This window comes from Syngnathus scovelli, chromosome 1, assembly GCF_024217435.2.
Source record: "Syngnathus scovelli strain Florida chromosome 1, RoL_Ssco_1.2, whole genome shotgun sequence".
Taxonomy (NCBI): domain Eukaryota; kingdom Metazoa; phylum Chordata; class Actinopteri; order Syngnathiformes; family Syngnathidae; genus Syngnathus; species Syngnathus scovelli.
The window spans coordinates 26,304,262-26,321,315 of record NC_090847.1 but is presented as its reverse complement, the minus strand read 5'-3'; the positions used below and the strand labels follow the sequence as shown (position 1 = coordinate 26,321,315).

General features: G+C 48.0%; 3 protein-coding genes across 11 annotated transcripts in view; all 3 read right to left on the bottom strand.

Moving 5' to 3' along the window:
* Positions 1-4,967, bottom strand: part of LOC125978189 (collagen alpha-1(XXV) chain) — a 61,844-nt gene extending 56,877 nt beyond the window's left edge. The window contains exons 1-2 of the mRNA XM_068649819.1: positions 3,992-4,967; positions 3,851-3,920 (exon numbers count right to left, since the gene is read on the bottom strand). Coding sequence (XP_068505920.1) covers positions 3,851-3,920; positions 3,992-4,237 — 316 coding nt within the window. The 5' untranslated portion in view covers positions 4,238-4,967. The remainder of the gene's footprint in view (positions 1-3,850; positions 3,921-3,991) is intronic.
* Positions 4,968-5,168: 201 nt separating this feature from the next.
* Positions 5,169-8,754, bottom strand: larp7 (La ribonucleoprotein 7, transcriptional regulator). Its single transcript, XM_049735343.2, has 12 exons — positions 8,267-8,754; positions 8,099-8,199; positions 7,941-8,024; positions 7,624-7,788; positions 7,446-7,548; positions 6,925-7,215; positions 6,715-6,850; positions 6,499-6,623; positions 6,321-6,424; positions 5,661-5,820; positions 5,497-5,588; positions 5,169-5,438 (listed from the first exon to the last, which is right to left on the bottom strand). The coding sequence occupies exons 1-12, from the start codon at positions 8,451-8,453 to the stop codon at positions 5,361-5,363; spliced, it is 1,626 nt and encodes a 541-aa protein (XP_049591300.1). The 5' UTR covers positions 8,454-8,754; the 3' UTR covers positions 5,169-5,360.
* A 271-nt stretch (positions 8,755-9,025) lies between these two features.
* adamtsl3 (ADAMTS-like 3) overlaps positions 9,026-17,054 on the bottom strand; it is an 88,223-nt gene continuing 80,194 nt past the window's right edge. For 8 of the 9 annotated variants that reach the window (XM_049735169.2, XM_049735159.2, XM_049735179.2 and 5 more), the window contains 15 exons: positions 16,793-16,997; positions 16,261-16,408; positions 16,101-16,185; positions 14,156-14,463; positions 13,950-14,082; positions 13,335-13,545; positions 13,089-13,268; positions 12,861-13,014; positions 11,963-12,794; positions 11,759-11,886; positions 11,121-11,205; positions 10,850-11,057; positions 10,303-10,412; positions 10,022-10,224; positions 9,026-9,931 (listed from right to left, as the gene is read on the bottom strand). In XM_049735169.2, coding sequence (XP_049591126.1) covers positions 9,819-9,931; positions 10,022-10,224; positions 10,303-10,412; positions 10,850-11,057; positions 11,121-11,205; positions 11,759-11,886; positions 11,963-12,794; positions 12,861-13,014; positions 13,089-13,268; positions 13,335-13,545; positions 13,950-14,082; positions 14,156-14,463; positions 16,101-16,185; positions 16,261-16,408; positions 16,793-16,997 — 3,103 coding nt within the window. In that variant the 3' untranslated portion in view covers positions 9,026-9,818. The remainder of the gene's footprint in view (positions 9,932-10,021; positions 10,225-10,302; positions 10,413-10,849; positions 11,058-11,120; positions 11,206-11,758; positions 11,887-11,962; positions 12,795-12,860; positions 13,015-13,088; positions 13,269-13,334; positions 13,546-13,949; positions 14,083-14,155; positions 14,464-16,100; positions 16,186-16,260; positions 16,409-16,792; positions 16,998-17,054) is intronic. The other variant, XM_049735200.2, reaches the window with a different exon arrangement.

Below are 17,054 nucleotides of genomic sequence, written 5' to 3'. Positions count from 1 at the left end.
TGGGACGTCTGGCCTTGCGCACTCCGCCGCAAGCTTCTGACACATGATTATTTCCAAGTGTCATTTCTCCGCCCCTCCCTCCTTTCAACAGAGCCTGTATTTGTTTCCGGGACCGTCACTTAATGAAACGCCGACTTCCTCGCTCCCCGGGGGTGCGGCGGAAAGGATTTTGGAGGCTATAAAAAGGACGCGGCGCTCACGGCTAGCAAGACGCCTGCTACGTGTGATGTGGCTCATTCGCTCCGTACCATCGGCTGTCTGCATACTGTCATCTTTCAACCAAAGGCGTCCCGCCGGCCAGATTCTGCGTCTCCTTTAGCAAATTTACAGAAATGAATGGCGGGCGAACGGATGGTTTCAATGAGCCGACCGCACGAGGGGATGCAAATCCCCGCAAAGCCTTGCGAGTGTTTTTCCACACACTTGCCAAGAGTACACAGAGAGGAGAGTGGAGAGCGTTGTTAAAAAAGGTGAAGAGGATTATGGCTCTGGTGGTGGACTGGACATACAGTCAACATTTAAGTGGCTGTGTTAGCTTAAAAGCTAGCGGGCAATTAATATGGCAAGTTTGAGATCAAATAGGGGAGCTTTATTACATTTCCTTTCCAAATTTCACCACAGTTAGCATCAGAACTTTCAGGAATGAAAAAAAATATGATTGAGTGTTTTGAAAATTCTCCACAAGCTGCTATTGAAGAGACACTTGGAGAGCCACTCAGTTTTGTGGCCCGCACCGAGTCATTGGTGGATATTTTTAACCGATATTTTTCAGCCAATCAGAGAAGGCGTTTTCCCAAGTAGTCGTTGAAATGAAATGACCCAGGAAATTAAAGTTGACTCTAATTTGAAGGCCAGGTTCTCTATAGTGTCAGTGTCACCGCTCTGCCTGACATTTTCTTTTTGAGCTTGTTTTCTCTGCTTTTTGGTTACAAAGCAGAGTTTTTGGTGAAAATTATCCACATCCTACTGTTTATTACCAAATGATGGAAAAAGCTAGAAACAAACTTTCAAAGCAGTAATTGCAATGACTAGATACAAATCAGATTTCTTGTGCCAACATCTTTGGGAAGACTTCTGAAATAAAAAAAAATAATAAGAAGTAGAGATGGGCCCATACCAGACTTGAAGTAAGGTATCGGGTCCTCGTGAAGGCTGCCGATACCAACAACCAATATTTGAGACAAAAATTAGGACATTGAGTCTTCCGCTGCAGTAGTTGGCGCTATAGTGCAGAAGTTTCACAATTTTTTTTTGTCATTGTGTTAAATTAATTTTTAACATCAGGCATTACGGTTACTCGGTATCGGTGAGTATTCATATACTGGTATCGGTTCGAAAAACGTGGCCTGGAACATCCCTATTATAATAAATGTTCTAGTGCACATCCACTGGAACACGGCACAAGTTATGTTTTCATGCATAAACAGGCCCGGCTTTGATGGCGAGCGCAAATATTGACTCCTCCGAGACGGTGTCCCTGTAGCCGAGGAGACGAAAGCCGTCTCACCACACCTGCTGCGGCGGCCATATTTACACCCGGCAGCAGACGAGGCCGAGATCCATTGCACCCCCCTCGTAGCCGCTCCACACATCAGCACACACTCTTCTCCTTCGGCTCCTGACAGGGCCGGCTTTCTTGGCGACGGAGCAGCGGGAATCTCGCCAAGCGCACAACCCGAGCTGGAATGCGTGCGTGCGCTAAGTACACAACATCCAAACGAGCGACACAACCCGACTGACACATTCAATATGCGAAGACATCGCCGCTGGGCCCAACCTGACCGGCACGGAATGCCACATGGAGTGTCCTCCAAAAGTATTGGAACGGCAAGGTCAATTCCTTGTACACTCAAAACATTTGGCTTTCATATCAAAAGATAAATGAGGCAAAAATTCTGAATTTCATGCCTTGATGTGTTACACAAGTCAGAATGGAGCAATTTTCAAATGAGCAAAAGTATTGAAACATGTGATGGGTGCCCTGAAGAGGACAACGAAGGGGAAAACCCCAGAAACAAAAACTTTCAGTCAATTTAAAATGAAAGTGTCTTTCGAACGGCAAGAGAACAAATAAGATTGCTAATCGCGGGGAAAAAAAATCCCCGTATGACAACAAAGAGCGACTGTTTGAAAGAAGGTCTCCAAAAGTGCCAGCCAATTGCAGTGCGGGCTCGTGAAGAGAGCTCAAAGGATGTCTTAGCCAGGGGTGAAAGGGCACCGGTGGGATGAGACAGAGGGTCTGTGAGCTGGCTTTTGTGGTAACTCTGAACCCCCCCCCTCGCCCGCAACCTCAGGCCAGCTCAGACGCAGATGGAGGGAGGGTGGGGGGGGTAGTTGATGCCGCCCACGTCACATGACAAAGACCGTCTTGAATGAGACTGCAAAACCAGAATGGCACTTGGAGCGCAGACCTCCACCAAGGCCGGGACAAAAAAACCCTCATTTCTATATAAGCCCCTTCAGACAGGAATCATTTTTTTTCCAGCTATGGACTGGCATGTACCCAAAGTCAACAGAGCAGGACAGTAAATGTTGATGAACACACGCAAAGAAGCACTTTCAGCTATTTGCTTTTTGTTGGTAGGTTTTCCATTCAAAGTTTTGCCCTCAGGTTCCACACGCGTCACAAAAGCAAAGCGGGAAAAGTGTGCCGCCCTTTCAAAAGAGCTGCTTTCGGTTTTGAAGATGAAAAGCTATTTCTGGCCTTCAAGTGGAGAATTAGAGCAAGTGTAACTTGTGATGAGTCATCAGGAAGAAGTTAAAAGCTCAACTTGATGGGCTCGATTCCAACGGAGAGGCAATCGAAGCGTAATTGCGTGTGCGTCACATGAGGTGAGTCGTCTTAAGCAGGAACAGCTGGCTGCCGCCGCCGCCTCCGCCACCTGCTTGACGTTACCGCGCACTCGCTAATTATCAGAGTTGTGCGACTCGAGTCACATTTGAGTCGGCAATTTTAAGAACGTGAATAAAACTCATCAAAGACAGAAGACTGAAAGACTCCAATTGACTTTGACTCGAAATCAGTGACAAGTCAATTTGAAAATCAGTCGCTTGAAAAAAAGGCCAAGCTAGCTGTGTGAAGTGTGATGCTAAGCTAGGTATTAGCTTGCCGCTGTCGCTCACCAATTGCGGTTTAAATCATAATCAAACTTGATGTTTGTTATGCAATTATTTGAAAAGACAATGAAGTGATAGAGTGAAGAGCGTAATATTGAAATAATGAAAAAAAAAATCTACATTTACATCTATACATAGATTGAGTACCATTCTGTTCGTGAAGATAAATGAATGGAGACGAGAACCTCATTTCGGCCAAGACTAAATGAAATCTACACACCACAACACAGAGCTCTGCCAAGACTGAAGCAGCAAAATAAATGTCCACTTTGCATTTCAAATTTAAAATGCATGCATCGTTCGCTGAGGTTTTAAGGAAAATGCAAATTTCGTGGGATCTGCACTAAAATAACGACGGTGCATTAAGATGCACGTTTTCACCAAGCACTTTTGAGTGCAAGTAACTCTTTTTCTTTTTAAGTTTTAATGCTAATACCGTGAGACGGTTGAGCTGTCAATCGAAAAAAAAAATGAACTTGAAACCGTGTTGGACACAAAGCTGAGGGAACAAATGATTCCATCTACCGGCGGCAAGCGGGAAGCTCATGTGTCGTCCGCCTTTCACGACAACATGGCAAGTGTGCCAGCCACTCAGCACGTCTATGTTTAGGCCGCTCACTCAATCTCAGCTGCGCGCATTCGTCACAGCGGAGCTGCCAAACACGCGGCAACATCCGCGGCGTCCTTGAACGCACCACTTCCCATTCACTCCCACGCGCCGCGGGTGGCTCACCTGGAGGACAGTTGCATTCAGGTGACGCTTGCCGGGCGCTCCGGATCTTGACGAATTGCTCATAAGAACGCTGCAGAGAAGAATTACAACATCGTGATGTCTGCGTTGCTTCATTAGGGAGCATCGGCCACTCAATCTCACCTGGGAGAGCATCTCGTTGACTTTTTGCGCAACCAACGCATCCAAATCGTCGGCGGGGGCGCGCGTCGACGCGTCCGCGCCGCGCTCCAAGCCCGCCAGCCGGCGCCTGACGTCTGCTGCGTGGATGCTGAGCACCACGCAGAAGGCGATGGACGCCACCGAGCACAGCGACGGGATGACGCTGGCGGCTCGACGCCGAGGGGTCACTTTCTCGTCCATGTTCCCCGTGGACGCTCCACGCTCCATCCGAATCACAGCGCGGGTTGACGGTCACGATGCGTTCACGTCCACCGCCGCAAAACTTGTTGCACCTCAGACGTCCGCGAGAGGAGGCGCTGAGGAATCGCGTGTAAATCAAGGCGGCGTGGGCACTCAGAGCTTTTCCACGCTCAAGCACAAACACACACGCCCCCACCCTCGTTATGGCAGCAACACGCCCCCAAACTCTCGTGGCACCCTGCAGTCACTCACCGGATGACGACAGCCGTGAAATCAATTGGCATGTAGCCTTCATTCAATTCAATTAAACTTGCAATTGACAAGCTGTCGTACTGTGACCGTCAATTTCTTGTGTGTTTATATTTTCTAGATTCACGTTGAACATACGCGACACACGCAAAAAAGAAGCCATTAGGATGGAGACACGGAAGCACACCAGATACTAATTAATGTTAATTAGCAAGCGGTTGTTCGATGACGTTTTTTGGGCATAATATTGCCACCTAGTGGATAAAAGCGATAAACGCTACTAGCTTCAGGGGGAAGCTTTAATTCATTGCGCCCATCCACAAGGAGAAAAATGCATACCGTAATATATGTCGTATATGGGGCGTTGCCGAATAGGACGACAATTTAGGCACCCGTGTTTTACTTATTTTTTTATGTTAAGAAAATAAACCACCATACAATTTGATTCGTTTTGATGTTAGATCGTATGTGAAAAACATCTGAAAATACTGGTGAATCATCCTTTTGCAATTTAAATTAAAAAAAAAAAGAAAATGTTAGCCTAATTATAATTGTCAGTATGATGTCCAATGCAAGCAGTTTAAGCCATTCCAAAACAAAACTAAATCATGTTTTAAAAAAAGAGTTCTTGGTTTGAGTGAACCATTTTGTGAGAAAAGAAAACAAAAATGCAAAAATGAACCCATGGTCAGGGCATTTATGTCAACAATTCTAAAAGTTCAAACGTTTTCTTTTAATGCACTCCACATTTGAATGAGTCCATTAGTCAAATGACAATAAAAAAAACATGTGCACATCTTGATGGGGAGCTTCATCCTATTTACATCACAAACTTGAACTTGGTGCTCCAGCGCAAACGCAAAAAGTATAAAAAAAACAACAACAAATAAGTAGCAGCAAGTCAGTCTTCTTGGAAGCGAATGTGCTTGTTGGCCTCCTTGGCGCGAGCTGTGATGATCTTCTCCGCTTTGGACAAAAGCTGAAAGGATTTGAAAGATGAGTTTGAAATCAGAGCCTTGAAGGAGCCGTCATCTCACCTTGGCCGTGCCGCGCTTCTTCTCTCTCGGCCGGTTGAGCTTGACCTGCCGATCCACCAGGATCTTCTGCCAGTACCTCTGCTCGTTGTCACCTGTTGACAACCAAACACGCGTTTTCTCTCGGATTCTTGTGACTTTCTTGGAAGCAAGTGTGTGGGGCCTACCTGAAAGGATCTCCAGCTGCCAGCTGTGCACCTTCTGCAGCTCGGCTTTATTATCGTTAACGGTCTGCGCGTACTCTGGCCGCTCGAAGCGCACGTAGCCCTCGGCGTCGCCTTCCAACAGGTCCACGTATGCCACCGGCGAGATCTTGCACAGGGTGTCCTGTGTCCCAAAGGAACGTGGGATGAAAGCACTTCATTTTTTTCTTTTTTTTTATGTAAATGGAGGACAAAAGTCTCGGCTAGCTTGGGTTTCATCATCAAGCCGGAAAAGCAAAGTAACTAACTAACAAATAAATAAAAAAGAGAGCAGGAGAGGGAGATGTATGTAGATTATATAGATAGAATAAAGTACCGACTACGGCCAACAGGTGGCAGCAGTGAGTTCCTTTAGGATGAACTATCAAAACAATGCACAGGTGCACAAGTTTGTGAACACTGAACTTTAGAATTTTGATGATTGCTCAAAGCGTTTGTCACGTTGTATCGACAAAGTCTGTCAGAAAAGGGAGAATGGAGATTTTTTGCATTTTGAAGTAGAAGCAATGACCAGTTTATGTAGTACACACAAACTCACACATGGCATATACACAGTTTATCAAACATAAAATTGTCACACTGCTATATTTTTGGGGTCGACTTCCCCTTTAACATGCTCTTTACCTTGATTATCTTCCTCCCCGGAAGCGCCTTGTTGTCCGTAATCTTAATGATGACGCCGCTGGTGAACTGCGGACCCAGAGCGCTCGCCTTCTCGCTCGCCTCCACTGCAAGAGAAAAAAAAAACCCTGAGGCCTTTCGCAAGATGTTCCGAAATGAAGCGGTGTCGTGCTGAACTCACTCTTCTGGTCGCTTCTGCCGCCGCGCCGCTCCTCGCCGTCCAGCTGCGTCATGCACTTCTTCAGGGAGGACATGCTGCGCTTCTGCAGCCGCAGGTACTCGGACTTGAGCTCCAGCCACGCTTTCCTGCCATCGCACAAACGTGGTTATTTGCCCGCACACATTTTTTGGTTTTTGTTTACCGGAGTGTGGCCTCGTTGTTGTTGTGCGCTCGTACTTGGACATGACCCTGAGCGGGATGACCTCCTCGCCAATCTTAAGCTTCTCCTTGTGTTTCTTCTTCCTCTTTCTCTTGGCTTTGACCAGCGGGTCTTCTTGGTTTTCTTTCCCATGCTCGCCCTCTAGTGGCGGATCTGCACATGCAATCACATTGTCAATTCACTTTTTTTTTTTTTTTTTTCTCCTTGGTTTGTTGACAGAAGCTTACTGCTCTCAAACTCGACTTCGTTCTCCTCGAGCTTCCTCATCTTGGCGGGCAGCGCCGCTTCCGATTCGTCCACCACCCGCGAGCGGCGTCTCTTTTTCTCCGAGATTTTACCCGTCGTCTTCTGACTTGCAGCATCTGAGCTTTGCTGCTGCTGCTGCTTCTTTTTCTTCTTCTGCTGTTGCTGCTGCAGAACTGGCGGCTCGGCGTCCATCGGCGCCACTTTGGCCTCCTCTGGCAGCAGCTTCTTTTTCTTCTTCTTTTTCTTTTTCTTCTCTTCCTCCCCGCCGCCACCTGCGACACATTTTTTTAAATTAATTTCCCCCCATTCATTGTATTGTTCTCTTTTCCCAACAAATTCAAAACAACCCAAGCACAACCTTTTGCGCCACAGCTTGTCCTTAGTTTTCAATCAAGGGTTTTTCTTTCTTTTAATTGTAACTGTCTTGTGCTCAAATTTTCAATCAAATTAAAATAAATAAAATAGGAAGAGCTGTTTTTTTTTTTTGCCAGGCAATGCGTACCTGAAGACGGATTGTCTGCAGTCATCTTGATGGGCTTCCCCTTCTTAGTCTTGGGAAATATTCCCGGCTTCCTAGGAGCATCTTCAGGAGGGTTATTGAGCATCTGGATGTGGGGAAAAAAAAGAAACCAAGTTTTCTTCAGCTCATCAGTGGCTTATTATTATGAATGAAAGTTCACCTCAATGGCTTTTTGGGCTTGCTCTGGGTTCTCGAACTCCACAAAGGCAAAGCCTTTGGGATCGTTGGTGGTTTTGTATCTGGGGATGCTGGCGTAAACGACGGTCCCGCATTTAGAGAAGACCTTCTCGATCCAGCTGTGAGTCACGTCCTTGGGCAGGAGCTCCTACATGAAAAGACATTTCAAAATGACACGAGAAAGGACATGTGACGTCGAGAAATATTTTGAGAGAAATGATTTTGGGCTGGATAACATCAGCGTGGGTCAATTTGACCCAAAACATAAACAGAGGACTTAAAAGAAAAACAAACGTTTACCACGTAGACTGTGCGGCTGTCCACGTCAGGTGGAACATCTCCGATGGGAAGTTGCCGTCTCACTTTGTCACCCTCTAAATTCACCTGGAAGTTTGCCACACGTTTTTTATTCATTGAGTCGGATTCGAATGCACAGGCAGGCTTTTGCCACTCCTCACCTCTAGTACGGAAGAATTCTTCAAAGCCCGGGCGATCAGTTTAGTGTCGCTCGTCAGCTTCTTCATGCGATTGAAGCTCGCCACCACGGATAAATCAACATCTGAGACCAAAAATCCCACAAAACAATCAAAACACGTCCGATACATTTTTCGATGTGGGTGACTTACAGCCGTCATTCGACTCGTCAATGAGCTTTCTCAGAAAGCGGTCCTTGTGGAGGTTGACGTCTCCGAACCAGAACTCCACTTGTTTTTTCACTTCGCACAGCAGCTGCTTGACGCGGGATCTTTTCTTCTTGTCCGTCTCTTTGGTCGAAGCTCCTCCGTCATCCGCGGGTTCCTTCGGTTCGTCCATACTTTCCCTCCGGAGCCCGAATCGACAAAAAACGCGACCACAACGTCCAAGATAAACTCCAAGTTACAAGCAGTCACTTTCCAAACTGGGCTACTGCGCGAATTGAGAGCTTTAAAACTACACACTCCTGCCCGCTACATATTTGTCAAGTGGAAATTCATATGCCGGTGTACACGATTTGGACAGTTTAACAGAGCAAAACGTGAAAAACGGTATAAGTCACTAATTTTGCAGAGGCGATTGGGCTTGAGGCGCTCACGGAAAGCTACTGTCGCGGGATATATACGTCACCCATATGCGCCACGTAAGGGGCGTTCAAAAATAGAAAAGGTAGGAAACTCGAGTGATCCATGCAGCAATGCCAATAATAATAATAAATAATAATGATAATAGATTATATGTTATTGATGGCGCAAACATACGGTGTCTTGTTATTATTGAATACCATTCCAATTTTGTTCCTCAGGTAGCAATATTACATAAAAGCAGAGCATAATTTTATGAAAAATAAAAAATACCAGCAGAGGGCGCTCTGGGAATGTACGTCAAATACGTATAATCACCAGGCAACATCAATTCCAACCATTTTATTTATTTACAAAACTGTACACACAGACGCGCATGGAAATAAATAAGACAAAATACATATCTACACAACTGAAGCATATACTTGATATGTTGATGACGGTTTCTTCTCATAAAATCAAACAATTGCACCTCAATAAAACACCAACATGTTGCACTCAAATCCAAAAGTGCCAATCCGGTGAATAAATAATCAATCAAAAATGTATGTTGGAAAAAAAAAAACAAGAATTCAAAAAGAAACATTACTGATGCTTCAAAATTGCTGTTTTTCCAGCATTGTGCTTTCTTGTCACCTGGGAGCCAAAAGGAAGAATTAAAAATTGGCGACAACATGTGGGCATGTCACGACTAAATGTGCAAAAGCATAAAAAAAGTGGTTAAACTAGACATATACTGTAGATAAATACCTTTTAAAAAATACAAAGCAAAATATATAAATGTAACATAAAAAACATCAACAAGTCATGTTTTTAACAAGACTTTTGTTGAGTTTCGAGTGCAAAATATTTCTTTTTCCTGTTTCCTCCCATTGTGTGTTTGCTTCAGTCATGAGTGCAACATTCAGTTCAAACTCCCATCCAATTCAATTTGTCAATTCAAATATCAGATTGGAGTTTTTTTTGGCATACCCAAAATACTTTGGAAATTGCGTTTCAAATCCTTTCCAGTGGTTCTCACATCACGTCACATCTGAAAACATCCATCGTACGACATGTCCCTCCGTTCATCAATGCCTGCAGCGGGAGGTCCTTGATGGCATCCGACGTGCCCCGCCCATCAGGTGTTGAGACACGAGTGACAGCAGCGACTTTTAAACTGTGGAAGCGTGCACAACTCCAACTGCCGCACCTTCTCGCAGTACCGGGTGCTGTCACGACACTCTCCTGCGGCTACGGTTAGCAAAGCGCCAGCGACCGTGGTGTTAAAAATTTCTAGAGTGCAACCTTGGACATTTGCAGCGTGACGTTCGAACGGCTCACCTCTGCCGCAGGACACCGTATTGCAGCGCTGCCAGCTGGCGGGACGAGGCCTCCGCGAGCAGCTCCCGCTGGGTCGCCTCGTGCACGCCACCCGGCGCGACTGGAAGCCGTGTCGGCCGCAGGTGGCCGTGCACTGCGTCCACGGGCCGACTCGCCAGCGCGGAGTGCAAGCGTCCGCCGAGCAGTTCCTCGTGGAGCTCGGCCTTGGAAGGGGAAACGTATCGGAGTAACAAAGCCGATACCCGGCGGATGGAACGTTTGTTTGGGACGGCAATTTTTACCGTCTGAGTCCGCCGCACACCCTGGAAGGGACTTTGGTGCCATTTGTGTCTAGGCAGAAAACATCGCGGTGCTGTGCAGCCAAACCTGGACCCAGGCATTGACCACTGCACTGAAACATTCAAAAAGAACAAAAAGTTACGACACAAATAAGATCAGAATACTAATTAACCCTGCTTGCCTGTGAAATTTAGGTTCGTAAGCCACTGTAATGACTACCAGATACCACTAGATGGCGGTGTTGGGTCACTTTTGATTTTTAAGATTAGGCGGGAAATTTCAGATTGTCACATCAATTATTTACACAAAAAAGCCAAATGCTGCCACGTTGGAAGTTGACACGCAGAGAATATTTACGGGATAAACAGTATATACAACAGTATGTGTCGTGATTGTGAGAAACACTGATGCAGTTTATGTCGTGAAAGGCGAACGCCATATTTGAGCCGTGAGTCAGCGTTGGCATCGGCGCCAACAAGGTCAAAAAGCGAGGCCTCCTTAATGTTTCCATGACTTGTTAAGATGATTGGCTACAAGGAGCGGGCTTACCAATCCCCAGTTGCTCGTAGCCCAAGCGACGCAGGGCAAAACGTTGCACGTCCTGCTGTCGGAGGGTTTCCGCCCCGCGCCGAAGCAGCGCCGCTGCTCCACCTCCGTCGAGCCGCTCTCGGGGCCCTCCACGCAGCGCACTCGTCTGGTCTGGGATCCGCCGCCGCAGCTGGCTGAGCACGCCGCCCAAGGGTCCGCCCGCCAACGACTTGAAGAGAGTTTTGTGAGATTTGAAAAGGGATGACTAAAAATGTGCATTGCGGCCGCCAACCTGTGGGCAGCTGACGGGATGCTGCTGTTGCTCCTATCAGGGCAAAAGGAGCCATCAGCTTGGACGCAGTTTCTTCCTCCGCTTCCTGATAATACAGTGGATGGGAATTAAAGGAGAAGAAAAAAACAAAATAACTTGTCCTTTGACAGCCCCTTTTATTCTTTGGCCCTCATAGCGTAGCAGCTTATCGTCTTTGAAACGTTCTCCCTCGAGCCTTCTAATTGTTGTCGTATGGGCGAGAAAATCAGCAGTGCCGTCCGCCTCTTTGATTGCAATCCAGAGAGGTTGCGAGGGGCGACGCTTTGAGGGGAGGTGGGACGGACGGCGCGGCTCTCAGGGGACTTCTGCTGATGGCACGCAGCACGCATTCTCCACCACTGACTCAGCCAGGCAAGCCACGGCTTCGCGACCCAGTTTGAAAACATTTGCGGTGGCCGAGTGCATGAATGTGACTTCCCAGAAACAGCAAGTTTTCAACCCAAAAAAGTAGACACATCTTTAAAAATGGAACCCATGTCATTGTTGCTTTAGGTGGAAAAAATCCAGACTCGGAAAGTAAAAATCCTGCCATAGTTTGGCTTTAGCCACAGGTGCTTCGCACGGATTTCGGATTTGCGGGTCCGGGATACGGTTCTCACCTGTAATCTGCAACCAAGACGAGCGTGAGGTGGACCCGAGCCAGTTTCTGGCGGTGCAGGTGTACAGACCCTCGTCGCCCAGGTTCGGATAGCGGATCCTCAGCGAGCCGCCGGGCAACAAGTCTATTCTGCCGGTGTCAAGACAAGATGGCCGCTCAGTTAAATCGTAATCTCCTTTGCAGTTCACGAGTCGTGCGGTCATACCTTCGATCGGAACGCAAGAGTTTGCCATTTTTGGTCCAGGTTAGGGATGGTTCCGGGTAACCGAGAGTTTCACATCTGATCTCCAAACTGGCATACGCTTTCCGCAGCAAAATCGCCCGCCCGACATTGACGCTCGCGTCCGAAGACGATCCCGCTCTGACTTTCCAGGGGCTCTGGATGATCACCGGGCTTCTGTTCCTGCTCGGCTGGCTTTTTGCGTTTGATTCCATTTCTGGATGGTGACGACTTGAGTCATTGGTCTCGTGGTGGGGAACGGACAGCTCGTCGACTAACTGAGCGACGGCTCGCTCGCCTTGCTTTCCTCCGAGGCTGCCGATCTCATCCAGCCTCCGACTATCGAGAACGATGACATCGGGGATGTCGAGAAGATCTCGCCTGTCTTCCGAGGTGGTCTTGTTCTTCTCATCCTTGAGCTGGAGCAAGCGCTCAACAATGTCGTCATACCCGTCAGGCGAGATGGAGGGCTCCTGTGCCCTCGTCGCTTCCGGTCTGCGCAACTTGTACTTGCCCCCAATGACCCGTAGGACCAAATGTTCTTTAACCCGGCCCGCCACGCAGGTGTACGTCCCGGCATCAGACGGGCCGACCTGCTGGATCTTCACTAACCCCAGAGGTGTCGCCAGGGGCTTCCCTTCTTTCAACCATTGGATATTTGTTTTGCGGATATGGCGGGCTGGACAGCGAAGGACCACAGTTGTCCAGGGGAGAAGATAGGCGGTGCCGCCGACCATCAAATGGACCCTTTTACTCCTCCTCCACTGAACATAAACATTCCTCCGAGCCAGGATGGTAGGCTCCGTTTTCAGCGAATCTGTGACAAAACGTTGCACTGCTTCGGTTATTCTCGTTACAATTTGTGAGTACGAGGGTGTCTTACTCTTGCAGAGTCTAAGAGAGCACGGTCGGATCCTGGTGGGTCGTCCCAGAGAGGAGCAATTGTTTGGATCGACCGTGTGATACTGTCCGTCCTCGCCTTGCTTCATGCAGACTGCCTCCAGTCTTTGCATCCCATTTCCGCAAGTCGCCGAACACTGAAAAAAAAAATTCAAAAAGAAAGTTATCATAACTTTAATTAAGTTAGTGTGATGGATCGGATCAAGGCTACCTGGGACCAGCTGGTGACCCACTGGGGCGGGCAGCGCTGCTCTGTGCTACACAGCCGCTGGCTGGCCGGCACCTTGGCGGGACAAAACGGGTCTGGCAACTCCAGGAAGCTTCCGTCGGCCAAGCGCTGTTTGCACACCACCCGTCTCTTCTCGACTCCATTCCCGCAACGACTGGAGCACTAAAATCAACAAAGAAACAGACATCATGGTCTTGTGAAGGATCACTTCTTCATTTGTCTTTGTACCTTCCCCCATTCCTGCGTCTCCCACGTGGGGGGGCAGTCGAAGCGGTTGCAAGCCTGGATGGGGTTCGGTTTTGGATCGTGGCAGTTTTCATTTGGCAGAACCTCCGTGCTGTTGCTCCCCACGGACGGACGGCGAGCGCACGCTACGGTGCGGGACATCAGGCCGACCCCACAGGAAGCGGAGCATTGGCTCCACCCCCCTGCTTCCCACCTGTAAAGAGCATTACAACCAAGAATGTGAAGCACTCGAGATTTTTCTCACCCACACGCTGCGAGTTTGATGAACTAATCCTTCTCCCACTTCATGAATCCAGCCTACTTTAAACATTTTCATTTCCAAATGATTCATATTCACTCCGAGGCCATTTCTCCTCACGGGGGGGGGGGACTATCCAAAGAGCGCAGTTTCACGTGGAAGCGCTCGGAGGCCTCGGGGAGAGCATGCGAGGCCAAAGGAAACACGTGCGATGCAACGTTTGTTGTGCTTGAAAACAAGACTCGAGGCCTGCAAAAACAAGTTTGCAGCCTCCGCCATTGAAAGCGTGACGTTGCGAAAAAGTCATTCATTACATGTGCTCCTGAAAATATTCCAAAGCATGGCGGCGAGGATTTTACCTGGGGGGGCAAGGCTGCGTTTGACAGTCCAGGAGGAGTGGCGGGGGCCTGCGGGCGCTCACGCACAAACTCAGGTTTGCAGACGCCATCTTGGTCTGCTTGTTCAGGCAGATGACCACGGCTTCCTGCACACCTGAGATTCAAACGCCGCCGAGCGTGAACGGCGATAGAAAAATGAGACAGGGATCACCGGGCGAGTTTCTTACCGCCTCCGCAACTCTTGGAACACTCGGTGAAGCCGTCGTATTCCCATTCGTGAAGCTCCTCTCCCTCGAGGTTCTCCTCCTCCGAGCCCTCCTCCTCCTCCTCCTGCTGCTCATCGTTGCCTTCTGACATGTGGCAGGGAATCCGGTGGCAGGCTTGACTCAGCGCAGGTTTGATGCCTTTGCATTCTTCGTCGGGGAGGTCGGCCACGGTCTGAGAGAAGGAGAGCAAGACTCGGCACTTGACTGTGCGCCGCTGAGTCCCGGTCCCACACGTTCTGCTGCAAGGCTGCCAAGCGCCGGGGATGAAGCTGCGAATGGGACACGAGCGTCAGACAAGTTAGTGGCCGCATTTATATATCGCTTTTATTTCCTTTCGATTTTTGTTATATTCACTGAATTTGTTTTCAGAGGAGGTTTTATGAATTTTTATCATTTTTTGGAAAATGTTTCATTTTTGTTTTAAAAATAGATTTGTAAGTTATGGAGCATTTGAGCAGACGCTTATTAAAACAGAAATAAATACAAGCTCCTGTATAATATTAATTAAAAAGTAATTTTTTAAGGACGTATTTACTTTTAGTTTAGTAACATTTAGTTTCAGCTAGTTTTGTTCATAAAACATTTTTGTTTTCTTTCATTAACAAAGATGTTTTTCATTTTTAATCTTTTTGTTGACAATAATAACCTCGCGTGACCTTTTCGAGTAGCTTGCCAAGGACTCAAAAATACAGCAGTATCTTTATTTTTATTTTCTTTACCATTTTTTTTCTTTAGTCCCCCCCCCCCCCCGACACACGTTTCATATCAATCCAACTTCCTGAGGAATGCTAATTAAAAAAAAAAAAAGTGTCAGCTCGAATTAACAGATCACAGAAAGGATTTTCGGTTAGAATCCAAAACGCTTTCAAGGTCGTGCGTGATGACTAAAAGCCGTTTGCTCCTGCTCATTAACACAAGATGGATGAACACGTCTGAATCATCTCGTCGCGCAGTCATGCTAGCTCCTTCGCGATGCGTTTAGCCTTAACAAAGAAAAGACGTCCAGCAAAAGATGTTTGTGAGTTAGCGTGCTGTCTTCCGTCAGACAGATGTTTGCAATCAGCGCCAAAGGCCCTTCCTAATCTCATCAATTACATTTCCGACAGTGGAAATATTTCATTGAGTCTTTTCTTTTTGTCTTTTTGGGTAAATTCAATCCAGGACTAGCTAGTCTTTGTAATTTTCTCCCATATGGTTAGCAGATCCGCTATTAGCGTTGGCGTGTGACCGAGGCTATATTACACGCATATATTTGCGGCGGAAAAAAGACGCTTCTCCGTCCTCCGTCGCAGCTTTCTCACTTCAGAGATGAATCAAAGTCGCAGATGTTTCAAAACTGCCGAACACGCTCGCTAATGCGAGTCACGCATCGCGCCGGGCCGCGCTCCAAAAGTCTTTGGAGGATAGCCGGCCTTTATTAGTCGATCGATACGCACGACAAAAACATCTGTAACATCTGCCGGTGTGCTGGAGCAACACGGGCCGCCGGACGTTTCTTTTTTTTTTTTTTCCTCCCTCTCCTGTTGCTTTCAACTTGGCTTTTGTTACCTTACGTGACCCCGTACATCACATTTACGAGCGTGATCTGACATCGCAGGTGCTCGGCGGAGGAAAGGAAGCGTGAAACATCGACCTTGGGAGAAAGCGAACAATGAGCAAATCTCGCTTGGGCTCGACCCAAAGTGTGAACTGAGTTTATCCTCGCTGTTCTTTCACGCTGCTCGATTTATAAGACACATGACATACTGGGAGCCCGACGCCAAACAGAGCACGCTGTGTTTTGACAGGTGCGGACGACAGGTGCACGCTGGAAACTGCCGGCGGCCCTCGCGACCGCAATCCCGTCGAGGTCCGGGGAAAGCTGTCAGCGCCGAGTCTTATTTGGACCGTGGGCTCAGTAACTCACTTTGGCTCCTCGGTCGCAAGCGTCTCCTCGTGGAGCTCGATGGCCTGCTTATGCCACAGCGGTTTGGCCTCCACCGGGAGCGTATCTGAAGGAAGGGGGGAAAAAAAAAATGTCAGGCTGGGTTGCTAAACGGTTTTCCTTGCATGATTTCCAAACGCACCGATGGCTTTGTAGCAAGGCACAGTGACCAGGCACTCCTCCTTGATGTGGGGCTTGGTGGTGGGGTCGCAGCCTCCTGCGTGGAGCCCTCGGTGATCCATGCAGAGCACCACCCGGTAGCGCAGACCCTGACCGCATGTCACAGTGCACTGAAGAAGCGAGGGGGGGGGGCAGTTAATACCATTCACCTCGTATATATTCAGAGATAAATCTGTGTTAGTTGGCTAGCCCTCGTCCTGTTCTAAATGTCTTGGCCTTTGACTCGAGGGGAAGGGGGGGGGGTCCAAAAATCCCCCACTGGTGTCTGAACAGGAGTGAACTTTGTGTGTTCTCTGCCAAACCAAGCATTTAAAAAAAACGGCAAGTTCCGGGAAGAATGTGCAAGGTAAACTGCATCCAAGTTTTTTTTTTTTTTTCTTTGCCTCTTTGTTTGTATGGCGGCCATTGAAGATTGAAGAGGAATTAATGGAGTCTGTTGCAACAACAAGTGAGGGGTGAATTTCCATTCGATATAAAAATGCATTTGAACTTACAGGTGACCAGTCCTGGGCCATCCAGGTGGGACACTCAAAGGTGTTGCAGGGTTGCAAGACGGCCATCTTGGGGGCGTAAAGGCACTTCCACTCGTCTGTGGCGCTGACGATCCCCTGCATGTCTTCCTCCACGCAGGAAACCGAGCGACTTTGGGTGCCCCCGTTGCAGGAAGTGGAGCAGGTCGTCCAAGGGCTGCTCTCCCATCTTACGAGACAAGGTCCAAAGGTCGAAACAGGTCCTGGACCTTGTGGATTTCTTAAA

What these genes read in the sequence shown, in the direction of transcription:
- larp7 (XM_049735343.2), bottom strand. Translation starts at nt 8,453, where the DNA reads ATGGACGAACCGAAGGAACCCGCGGATGACGGAGGAGCTTCGACCAAA. An exon ending in ACAGCCGCACAGTCTACGTG is followed by an intron (nt 7,789 to 7,940) that starts GTAAACGTTTGT and finishes CTTTTCATGTAG; the next exon opens with GAGCTCCTGCCCAAGGACGT. An exon ending in AGAAGCGCGGCACGGCCAAG is followed by an intron (nt 5,439 to 5,496) that starts GTGAGATGACGG and finishes AAATCCTTTCAG; the next exon opens with CTTTTGTCCAAAGCGGAGAA.